At 39.9% G+C, this 12810-nt stretch overlaps 1 protein-coding gene across 3 annotated transcripts in view; it reads left to right on the plus strand.

Annotated features, from left to right (window-relative positions):
* The first annotated feature begins 3795 nt into the window (after nt 1-3795).
* srpk2 (SRSF protein kinase 2) overlaps nt 3796-12810 on the plus strand; it is a 61657-nt gene continuing 52642 nt past the window's right edge. For 2 of the 3 annotated variants that reach the window (XM_017484938.3, XM_047159967.2), the window contains exons 1-2: nt 3796-3912; nt 4204-4270. In XM_017484938.3, the coding sequence (XP_017340427.2) occupies nt 3897-3912; nt 4204-4270 (83 nt within the window). In that variant the 5' untranslated portion in view covers nt 3796-3896. The remainder of the gene's footprint in view (nt 3913-4203; nt 4271-12810) is intronic. The other variant, XM_053686013.1, reaches the window with a different exon arrangement.

Consider the following 12810-nt stretch of genomic DNA (forward strand, 5'->3'; position numbering starts at 1 on the left):
TGTTTAACACATTCGCCTCACACCTCCAGAGTTGAGGGTTCGAGTCCCACCTCCGCCCTGTGTGTGCGGAGCATGTTCTCCCTATGAACATGGGTTTCCTCCCCCAGTCCAAAGACATGCATGGCAGGCTGATTGGCATGTCCAAAGTGTCCATAGTGTGTGAATGTGTATGTGATTATGCCCTGGGATCGATTGGCACCCTGTCCAGAGTATACCCTGCTTTGTGCCTGATGCTCTCTGGGATAGGCTCCCCGTGACCCTGAAGGATCAGGGTATTATATTAAGGATAAGCGGTATTATATAAAATGGATGGATGGATTACAATTAACTAAATATTCCAATGAGAATGGCCCAATAGCATTCAGGATAGAGCAAAGGAATTAAGATAAAAACTGTTGAGATGGTCCAATAAACAACACAACAGAGGGAATAGGTCCAAATTCCATACAAATCCAGGGTTCATTTTCAGTGCCTCAAGATACATAATAACAGGTGTCAATCTTTGTATGAAAATGCCCATCTTCAGTTGGAGGTGAACAGTCATGTGTTCCCTGGAAAGATGTTAGTTTGTTTCTCAAGGATTGTCTTGCAAGGTTTTTCAATGAGTGTTATTTTTTTAAAAAATATTTTGAAGCAGAGCTAAGTGCTTGCTTTATTATTATCTTACCTATACTCATAAATGTAGGTTTTCAAACTGTAAACCTATTTTTGTATTCTTAAAAGAGACAAAACATTATTTGATTACAATTTCACTTGCTATTAACAAAAGAAAAAGCACTTAGAACATGTCCAATTTGCATGGCCATCAAACTCTTCAGTTTAATGGATGTGTAATTCTTTAAGTTGCCCTCTTCCTTCGTTTTTTCTTACTTTCTTGTTTATTTTCTTCTTTTTTAAGTTATTATTCTTCTTTGAACTATGGTGATATTGTTAAATGTTCCAGTTAACTATTGTTATTCCTTCTATTGATGTAGATTTGTAATAATTATTGCTATGTTCTGACATTTGTTGTACTATATTGTAAGTTGAAAGGTTAGAAAACCATGTAGATGTAGAAGAGTTAGATGTATTCATGTATAAAAAGTGCACTTTTAATTTAAACATTAATTTAGTTATTAAAATTATTCTTTGATTATTTGCACTATTGATTATTTGATTAGTTGCACAATTTCATTATGTTTAGGTTTTTATTAATGTAGCTAGACAATAGCCTTGAAGTTACACAGAAAGGAGGACGAATTTGAATGCCATCATGTTTACCTATTGTAGCCACTGTTTACTTTTATTCCTGAACTTTCCACCCACATCACACCAACAGTCAATTACGCTTATAATGAGTATAAGCACTATGATAGTGTGGATAGGGTTTTATTTTGTGTTTATATATATATATATATATATATATATATATATATATATATATATATATATATATATATATATATATATATATTTTTTTTTTTTTTTTTTTACCGTGATCTCAGTACAACATGAGTCTGGCAAATAAAAATCACACAACTTTGGGACCCAATGATATGTTTTCTCCAGGAGGTGGAGCTGTGGAACTATATACCCCAAACGTTATTCAAATCTCGCTTTATTTCACACGTTTACTGCCCATTCAATACATGAAACACCCCATAGTTTATTAAATGATGTTGTTGGATGGCTTAGATAGATAGATAGATAGATAGATAGATAGATAGATAGATAGATAATTTGAGAGCTATACACACACACACTATATATATATATATATATATATATATATATATATATATATATATATATATATACTCAGCAAAAAAGAAACATCCCTTTTTCAGGAGACTGTATTTTCAAGATAATTTTGTAAAATCCAAATAAGCTTTGCAGATCTTCATTGGAAAGGGTTTAAACAATGTTTTTCATGCTTGTTCAATTATTGCACATGCACCTGTGGAACAGTCCTTAAGACACCAACAGTTTACAGGTGGTAGGCAGTTAAGGTCACAGTTATAATAAACACTAAAGAGACCTTTCCACTGACTCTGAAAAACACCCTAAGAAAGATGCCTAGGGTTCCTGCTCACACGCGGGAACATGGCATAGGCCTTCTGCAGGGAGGCATGAGGTCTGCAGATGTGTCCAGAGCAATAAACTGTAATGTCTGTAATGTAAGACGCCTAAGACAGTGCTACAGGGAGACAGGAAGGACAGCTGATCATCCTTGCAGTGGAAAATTACATGTAACCATGTGTCCCCCCCAGACGTGATCGAGAACTTGCAAATACCTTGGTGGAAGTGGAGTAACGTCTCACAGCGAGAACTGACAAATCTGGTGCAATACTTGCTGAGTATATATAAAGAACAAGGCTATGGGCAGTGAATATGTGTGCACTAGCTATTGAGTAGATAACAGTATGAGTGATAATTTACACTAGGTTATAATAGAAAAGCTTACACACACACACACACACACACACACACACACACACACACACACACACACACACACACACACAAGTATTAGTCATAAATATATGTAAGAGATGAGTACACTGTATATTCAACAGTACCCAGATTATCCATGGATAATATACAACGTATATAAGGATAACCTAGGTCCTAGGATATATACTATGAAACTACAATTATATATAGCTAATGAATATACAGTATAGAATAGAGCTGCAGGATGAATACATGCAGTAAAACATCAGTGGCCTAACGGTGTAGTGTAGAGTTCAGCAGGGTGAAGGTTGTGGAGAAGAAGCTGGGAGCCTGCTGGTTCTGGTGCGAATGGTAAGATGTATGAATGAATGTGCGATATGAAGTTGCCTTGGCTTCAAATGCAACCTACAGCTACTTAATGAAATTTTACGTGTTCACACGGAGCTCACATGTGCGGAGAAAACTCACCGCCTGTAGCATTTGATTATGAGAGCCGGAACACAGATAACGCGCGTGCCCGTCTCTCTGTGAGCGCTCATGTTGGGAATTCCGGCTCTTTTTAGTGAATCAGAACAACTGACTCAACTCAGCAGTAAGAGTCGGCTCTTTCTGGTACCAAACGGTTCACGCACAATATTTAGCTATGTTAAATAACAGGCGAAGCTAGGGATATTGTGCATCTAGGGATATTGTGCATCTAGTTAACATAATAACATTTCTTTGCACTGTGCTTCTTATAGCCAACAATTTGTTAAAATTCTTGTGACTGCCCAAAACACTACACTGTCATGCATCAGTATGCTGGGCCGAAGGGGTCGCACAGGATGTGATTAACAGCATCGAACATTAATGAATTTTCTGTAAACATCGCTATAAGCCCTAAGAGGCCATGCATTATTACTATTATTTTTCTTTCTTTCTTCTTTTCTCGTGATCAATAACAATGCATAACCTCTTAGAGCTTCCGTGCAAAATGAATACTATGGTAGCAATTTTTACAGAAAATCCATTGGTGTTTGATGCTCGACTAATCGACTCTTTGAATTTAAATGGGAAATGAATGCAATACCAATAGATGCTGTTGTTGTTGTTGTTTGGTAAATTAAGGCAAACTAGGGGAGAACTAAGATGCCATACATTATTATTATTTTATTATTATTTTATTATTATTATTTATTGTTTATTGTTTTTTTCGTGATCAATAACAATGCATGGCCTCTTAGTGCTTCCCTAGTTTTGCCTTAATTTGGCAAAAAAAACCCCACAAAAACAATTAGTGGTTTTGCATTAATTTACCATATAAATTCAAACAGTCGATTCGTTCACAAAAGAGTCGATTCGTTCTCGAGCGACACTTCACCTAAGTGCGCGCGCCTTGGCTACCGGGAGCGCGTATCCTCCTCCGGCGAGACTGGCGAGAGAAGCGGGCCATCGCTGCCCCGACCGCGAGCACTGAGGACATCATGAGCTCCAGAAAAGGTAGAGGAAACCTTATTTCTTTTACGAATCAACAAACTATCTGTTAACGCTGGTAGAGCGTTTTAGAAGCTTCTTGCTCAACCAGAAAGTGTGTGTGTGTGTGTGTGTGTGTGTGTGTGTGTGTGTGTGTGTGTCTGTGTCTGTGTGTGCGCGCGCGAGAGAGAGAGCGAGCTTTCGGTTGAAAAAGATGCTTTGACCGAACAGCTAGCTTATCGCCTTGTTCCCTCTGTTCTCACCCGCTCCTCCCCCGGTGCTGTCTCCAATCTCTCTCCTCTTCGCACCCTCCTCCAGTGATGGCTATCCAGGCTCGAAAAAGGAGGCCGAAAGGGAAGAAAGACAAGACGACTCACCATCGAAGGCAAGTAATGAGGGGCGGCGGTCGGTTCGCGGTGCGACTTGTGTGTGTTTGTGTCCGACAGCGAGTGATGCAGTCAACATCACAGGGCTGTTAATGTGGACAGTGTCGGATCTCTGGCTGTATACAGACCTTTAACGGCCATGTCACACACACACACACACACACACACACATACAGGCGATCGTTCAGCTGTACAGCTCAGTATTCCAGGCTGCAGTAATGGCCGGAGCGGAGCGAGTCGGAAGTTGCTCATGGCAACGGAGGCAGTTTGTGGGTATGTTTATTTCTTCCGTGTTCGTGTTTACGTTTCATATCGCTGTTGTTTACATATAAATACAGTCTATATCCACACCGAAAGAAATGAATACATTGTACATACAGGGTTAGGGGATGGAGGGGTGACATGACATGACAGGACACGACACGACGTGACAGGACAGGACGTGGGCTGTGCACGAGACTTACGCTCTCCGTCTACCGTACTCGGTAGTATGTCCGCCTGCACCGCTGCACCACAGATCAGACACACACCGCGCAGTTCAGCGGTTTAGGACGGAGCAGCTGAGTTGAACTGGGCGCGCGCGCGTGTGTGTGTGTGTGTGTGTGTGTGTGTCAGACATGAGTTCTGGGAGAAGCATCAAGGAGACGCGTGTGTAAAAAACAACAACAACAACAACAAAAAAAGCCCGGAACGTATTATACGCTCGCGCAGGGTTGCTGGAAACTGGTCGGTGTGGACAGTGACGTCAGCGGGCAGCCGTTAAGGTGATTCCCTGTTTCCCGCCACTCTCTCGCGCTCCAGTCCAGAATGTGCTGGAATAAACTGCTGAACTGGAATAGACCTTCACTGAACTGATGTAGGCGACAATACTGATCCCACAGACAGACAGACACGACACACCCCTGACACTCAGACCCAGACCATAAACAATCACTAACCCCTAATTAAGAAAAAAATAATAATAATGAAAAAGAGTCGATGGGTGCATATACAGGACGGCATGTTGGCTTAGTCGTTAGCACGTTTGCCGGGGTTGGGGGTTTGAATCCTGTCTCCGCCCTGTGTGTGTGGAGTTTGCATGGTCTCCCTGTGCTTCAGGGGTTTCCTCCAGGTTCTCCGATTTCCTCCCCCAGTCCAAAGACGTGTTGTAGGCTGATTGGTATTTCCAGTGTGAATGAATCAATGTGTGTTTGTGCCCTGTGAAAGGTTGACACCCCATCCAGAGTGTCCACTGCCTTGTGCCCCGTTTTCCCTGGGACAGGTTCCAGGCACCCCCACAACCCTGTGTAGGATAAGCGGTAGGGAAAATGGATGGATGAATGGATGGATGGATGGGTGCATATACAGTTTTGATCACAGGTAAATACAACCTGTGCTCCACATAAAGTTAGCTCTTAGCATCTAGAGCAGGGGTGGGCAATCTTATTCGGAAAGGGCCAGTGTGGGTGCAGGTTCTCATTCCAACCAAGCAGGAGCCACACCTGATTCCACCTATTTAATCAGTTGATCTTGGCTTTCAGTAGATTCAGGTGTGGCTTCTGCTTGGTTGGAATGAAAACCTGCACCCACACCGGCCCTTTCTGGATAAGATTGCCCACCCCTGATCTAGAGTATCTTGCTGGCATTAAATTCATAACCCTGTATGACTGCAGGATTCACACTAGCTAAGCAGCAGGCGACTATTCATTTCCTGTGTAATTTTTCAACACAGAGATCGGGTGTGGGGAACAGCGACAAGTGACGTGACAACAGTACAACATTTTGTTGCACGAGTCCAGTTTTCTCAATTTTATGTGAATTAGTTATGATGCAATAGGGGAAAAAATTAATTATGGTCTCCATTAATTTCTTTGACTAATTGGATGTCCAGTGTCCTCCCAGTCATATAGTTCTACAAGTGTTTAGTCTCATTTAAAAGTGTTTGGAGTTTAAAAAAAGAGAAATAACACCTCACCCACCCCCCCACCCCCGATTACTAGCAAAATGACATACAGTATCTCGCTAGCTCGTTTATGTTCCCTTTGAACATGTTTCCGAAGCCTTCAGACGATCGGAAAACAATGTGAAGCCGTTCGGAGAAGTCAGTCTCTCACGTTCGCAGTGATAGTCCAATAAGTGTAAAGTGATGTTACTTATAATCCAACCCTAAAAAGACTTGGCGGTTAAGAGCACAGAATGCTGCTGATGTAAATACTGATCATTACTTTCAGCATTCTGAAAGGAGACCTTGGTCTTGTCAGAGATTGTAAAAGATCAAGACCAGATTCAGAATCCTCAGTTCTACACCATGTTTATCAGGTTTGAGTGGTCTCAAGCCTCAAACCATGAAGTGGGCTCACTTGCAGCTGGGTGTCTTATACACTATGTGGCCAAAAGAATGTTGACACCTGACCATCACACCTAACCATCACTCCAAACTGTTGCCACGAATTGGAAGCACATAATTATATAGAATATCTTTATATCCTGTAGCATTACAGTTTGTCTTCAGTGGACTTAAGAGGCCCGAATTATGTTCCAGCATGACAATGCCCCTGTGCTCAAAGTGCTCAAAGTGTTCAAAGCTCCATGAAGACATGGTTTGCTGAGGTTGGAGTGGAAGAACTCGAGTGTCCTGCACAGAACCCTGACCTCAACCTCACTGAACACCTTTGAGATGAACTGGAACACCGACTGCACCCAGACCTCCTCACTTGACATCAGCACCTGAACACTCTAATGCTCTTGTGGCTGAATGAGCAGAAATCCCCACAGCCGCGCTCTCGAATCCAGTGGAAAGCCTTCTCAGAAGAGTGGAGGTTGTTATACCAGCAAAGGGGAACAAAATCTGGAATGGGATGTTCAATAAGCACATACTGTCGTGCAGAAACTTTTCACCATATAGACTGTCTTCACTAATAAGAATGTAGAGTAAAGACACCACATGTGGGGTCTCATATATATATATATATATATATATATATATATATATATATATATATATATATATATATATATAAAATGTGTGTGTATATGTATGTATGTCTGCAAGTATGTATATGTGTGTGTGTGTGTGTGTGTGTGTGTGTGTATATATATATATATATATATATATATATATATATATATATATATATATATATGTAATGTGTGTGTGTAAACAAATATGTGTGTGTGTATGTATGTGTATATATATATATATATATATATATATATATATATATATATATATATATATATATATATTCGTGAATATGTGTTTTATTTATTTATTTGTTTTTGTTTGTTTGTTTGTGTATTTCCCCCATGTTTTCCCCCTAATTTGGTAGAGCCAATTCCCACACACTGGCTAACTCTCCCTTATCACATGGCACCTACCAGCCAGGCAGGGTGGGGACAACACATGCTCCATCTGAGACATGTGAGCCAGCCAACTACAGTTTATAGAACTGCTGCTCATGCTGTGTCGCAGCACAGCATAACACATTCTGATAACAGATAGGAACACTGTATTTTTATTTTATATCAATAATTTACATTCGAAGTAATTGAGATAATGTGATTATGTTGTTTTGGCTACTCTCTGGCTACTACTCTGATGACTTAGCTCAGGAACAATACAATCTATTGTAGAGAATGAGCTTTTTATTTTTAACAAAAATTTGAGTACAATAGAGTTGCCAGATTGATTGCTTTGTTGTTTTAGATACTTTTTCCTTGGTGGTTTGCCAATTATCACTTGACTCTACTTTCTTGGCAGTATGACTAAATTGTACATTTTGTTATTAATAAGGATTGCTTCATGGTGTTCACTCAAATGCACACAGACAATGATGAATCTCAGCAGAGACCGAAACAGAGGCCTAGCTTCATCTGTCTATATGACAAAAAGCAAATTATCCATTTCCTGTGGTATCGCCAAAGCTTATTCAGCAGTCCGTACAGGATTTGGTGGAGGTTTTATTTTGTGATTGTTGCAGCCAAAAATGCTTGGTTTTGCTGCGTTTTTTTCTTTCTTTCAAAATTTGTGACGCAACTTGCAAAGTTTTTTGTGCTTTTCTTGCGGAAAACTACTTGAATTGCGTGAAATTGTTTTGCATGGTCTTTCGCAGTGATGTTCGTTGGCAAAATGAGACCATTTAGCTGTACTCGTGTTCATGCACACGAATGGAAGCGGGCTTTAGCTGAATGTACGTTGTGATGATGTCACATGATGCATTTTTGGAGCAAATCTGTGGAAAATTTGCGGTAATTTTGCAAAAACAACTGCAGGCTCCTCCGAATATTGCGGCGTTTGCTTGATTGTGCATTCGTTTCTATGATCTTTACTGACTGACAGAATTTTGTCTTTTGTTGACAAAACAGATGTTTAGTAAGCATATAAAAGAGCATTGAAAAATAGCATTATGGCTAGTAAAGGCTGAATCCAACAATTTCCTGTCAAATCCTGTGAGTTTATGAAAGCCAGGTTTGAAAGTTGGGTCTCTTGGTTCTCCTGGTATACTCCAGGACATTTCTTGCATGAGAATTTGCAGCAGGCACTGAGAAAGCAACATAATCAGACAGATGTACCTGATAAACAAACTCAAATTTCAATTAGCTTTCAAAAAATCTTGTTGATATACAGTGCCCTCCACTAATATTGGCACCCTTGGTTAATATGAGCAAAGAAGGCTGTGAAAAATTGTCTTTATTGTTTAATCTTTTGTTTAAAAAATTCACAAAAATTCAAATATCTTTATTAAATATAGGTGTGCAACGATTATTGGCAGCCCTATGAATTCATATGAGAAAAATATATTTGAAGTATATTCACATTGATATTTTTAATTTAGTACACCTGGGTGACTAGGAACAGGAAATTGTTCAACCATGACTTCCTGTTTCACAGGGGTATAAATATGAGGCAACACATAGGAGAGATTCCCTTAGTCAGTCATAACGATAGGTAAGACCAAGGAATATAGCTGTGATGTGCAGCAAAAGGTTGTTGAGCTTCACAAAATTGGAAGTGGCTATAAGAAAATAGCACAAGCATTGAAAATGCCCATTTCCACCATCAGGGCAATAATTAAGAAGTTCCAGTCAACTGGAAATCAGCCTGGAATTGGGCGTGTGTCTATATTTTCTGAAGGCACTGTGAAGAGGATGGTTTGGAAGTTTTTCAAGAAAAAAGCCTCTACTCTCATCCAAAAACAAACTCCAGGATCTTCAGTTTGCCAGACACTACTGGAACTTCAAATGGGATCGGGTTCTATAGTCAGATGAAACCAAAATAGAGCTTTTTGGCAATAAACACCAGAAATGGTTTTGGTGTACACAGAGAGGTAGCCATATGGAAAAGTATCTCATGCCCACGGTTAAATATGGTGGTGGCTCTTTAATGTTTTGGGGCTGTTTTTGTGCCAGAGGACCTGGACATTTTGTTAGGATACATGGCATCATGGACACATACCTAAGTCACCTGAGACTAAATACTTGCTAGTGTATGTGACAGTGACTAAGTAAGTCCAGTGAACTGCACCTCTCATTGGGTGTTGATTCCTCTATGATCTACGAGAATTGCAGTATGTAAGAATTCACATGTTACAGCACTGAAAGCGTACTGCTATTTTGTTCATGCATCTGGCTAAAGAGTATTGTGTGAGGGCTACTGTGAAGCTGTTCTCGAGCTGAACTGAAGGGTTTTGATGTTCAGTTTACTTTTATGTTGTATCTGTTTTTGTGTGTGTGCGCGCTGGGTTAAGAACTGGGTTACTGAAGAGACAGGACCAAAGGCAACAGCTGTTGCCTTTTCAGTAGGATAATCCAATGATTTCAGTATGATGATGTAACATCTCTAAAGGCATACATTCTGATTTTTTTTAGTCACATTGAGCCAACAAGGTACTCTCCTCGGGGCATAGCAGCATTGAATACAGCATCTTGCCATCTTCCAATGCTATGAGATATTCCACATGACATATAACCCAGTGCTCACTTCAGGCTAGAACCCTCTTTTTTCCACAAAATGCTCCAACACGTTGTATCCGTTCTCACTTGTCACACCTGAGATCAACAAAAATCCATTTCTGTATAGACTAGACATTCTTGACCATTCCTGATTCTAGGATATTCGATCATCAAGAAAGCGGTAGAGAAGACACTGGGAGACGATCAGTCTTATGGCAGGGGGCTCACTGTAGAGAACTAGTTGAACAAGGAGGTTCTACTTACAGTTTATCAGAAGATTAAAAGCTATTCTCTCTAATCTGGATTAAGAGGTTTCACTTGAAGAATAATTGCAGAATCATTCAACACAGAGAAGCACAACAAGCATGTCCCATAAAGCCACTGACCCTTGTCTTCAGATGAACCTTATCATTTGGAAGTAGAATACAGAAAGGTTATGTCATCAGTTGTGTTAGCGCTGTGTAGGAAAAGATCATGCCCAGAGCTGCATTTATAAGAGTTAGCTAACTACAGTCTTAGGAGCCTTTTGGGAGCAGTTCCACCTGCAAGCCCCAGTGAATGTGATAAATAGAAGACTTACAAGGAACAATGAATATTTGGTAATGCCTTTCAGGCTTGCCAACAGCTTGACAGTCTTCCAGACATTTTTTAAACAAAGAAAAGCATATAATCATCGATATGGTGAAGTTTTCTGAAAGGAGACATTTATTTAGCGTTTATGGAAGAACTCTTGACTGTACTGTAGGTGCTTTGTGAAAATGAGTAGGTTTTCCAACACGGATGTTAGTTCTGTCATTGGTTAGGTAATAATAACAATATACAGTCATTCACCAGGATCTCCTTTCTTCAGATTTTTTTATTTTTTATTTTTAAAGTTAGAGATAAAAGAAACTAGGGATGTCATGAGAACCGATACTTCGGTACCAAGTTGGTACCAACATTCTTAAAACGTGATGGTACTTGTTTTTCTGCAGTAGTGTTAGTACTGATTGTAATGAAGGTACTGTTTGTTGCAATTCTTCTGGACCTGAAGGGGGCAGCAAATACGCGCACGTGTTTTAGTCGGTCCACAAGTGGTGAAGAAGAAGAAGAAGAACGCCTACAAACACAAGGGAAAAACTACAGAAGTTTACCTCCGCCCTGACTCGTTGAGAGGAAAGGTGGTGTGGAATATGGAAATACTTCGCTTTTGAGGCGGATGACAACAAACATTTAATTGATGCTCTGAAGCCGGTGTGCAACCGATGCTATAGTTCATTTCAAACAAAGCGAGGAAACACCTGGAATTTGGCGAAGTACCTGAAAGACGGGTCCTATATTATGTTTGTTTGAGGCAGCTGGCATTGTGGCGTGAAACCAGCTAATGTTATGCTCCATGTAATGTTAGCGATAGCCAGTTATTTGTTAACGAAGCTAACACATTGCAGTGTTATAAACTACCTCCTAATGGGCCATCATCATCACCATTCAGCCCGTGTCCTGTCAGCTAAATGTAGCCTAATGTCACTAATAATTATTCAAATGTTAATGGCTTTAATAAATCTTTTTGGGCTGCCACCATATCAGTGAATTTAAACTAATGCTTGCATTCAGAGTATAAGTCATGCGTCTGTGTGTGTGCGTGCGTGTGTGTGTGTGTGTGTGTGTGTGTGTGTGTGTGTGTGTGTGTGTGTGTGTGTGTGTGTGTGTGTTTAGGAGTGCACCTCCACTGTAGCTTCCGCTCAGCTTGTCAGACAGTGTTTGATAACTAAAATACCCCCACCCTCTCTCTTTCTGCCAGTATTAGCCAGAGGAGGATGTCCTCCAGGAGAGTTTTTAATTTATTTTAATTTATTTTATTTTTTTTATACCACAGCGTGGTATTGACTTTGGTATCGAGTTTCGTGTACTTTTGGTGGTATCAGTACCGATTACTAGATTTTTGGTATCGTGACATCCCTTAAAGAAAACCCCAGCTTGTCATTTTAATGAGGAAAAAAGCATACACTCCTCTGTCTTGAAGACTCGAAGCGTCTCATGGGTGTTTTTTTTTTTTTTTTTTTTTTTAAAGATTAAACAGTTAAAAAGCTTATTATACAACAGGTAGTTATGGTTCACTAATTAGATGAGCAGTGTTCCAAGAGTGCTTATTTTTAGTATAACCACACTGGGACATTTTACTGTGTGTGTATCACTGTAGTATAAGAGGAATACTATCTCTGAAATATAAACTAAAACAAAAATACTCTAAAGAATAATTTTTAAAGTTTGTTTATTTCTTCATGTGTTTATCTATATATTATTATTATTATGTTAGCGGTTGCTTCAGCAGCCTCACACCCCTACTTGCTGCATCCCTGTTAGTGGAATTTAACATTGGACAGTCACTCATTGTGTTCAGCAGCATTGCAAGGTATTACAAAGTGTGATCATGTTTGTGATGTGATGTGATTTTCAGTGTTGTGTCAAGAGATCGAGTCATGCAGTGTGAGCTGCAGTCAAGTAGCTGACAAGATTCATATTTTAAGATTCTTATTCCTATTTTGAAACCAAAATACAGCTTTTTGGCACACACAGAGCAGTAGCCATATGGTGTTCCCTGATTCGAACCCCATAGAAAACCTGTGTG

This window comes from Ictalurus punctatus, chromosome 14 (genome assembly GCF_001660625.3).
Source record: "Ictalurus punctatus breed USDA103 chromosome 14, Coco_2.0, whole genome shotgun sequence".
NCBI lineage: Eukaryota > Metazoa > Chordata > Actinopteri > Siluriformes > Ictaluridae > Ictalurus > Ictalurus punctatus.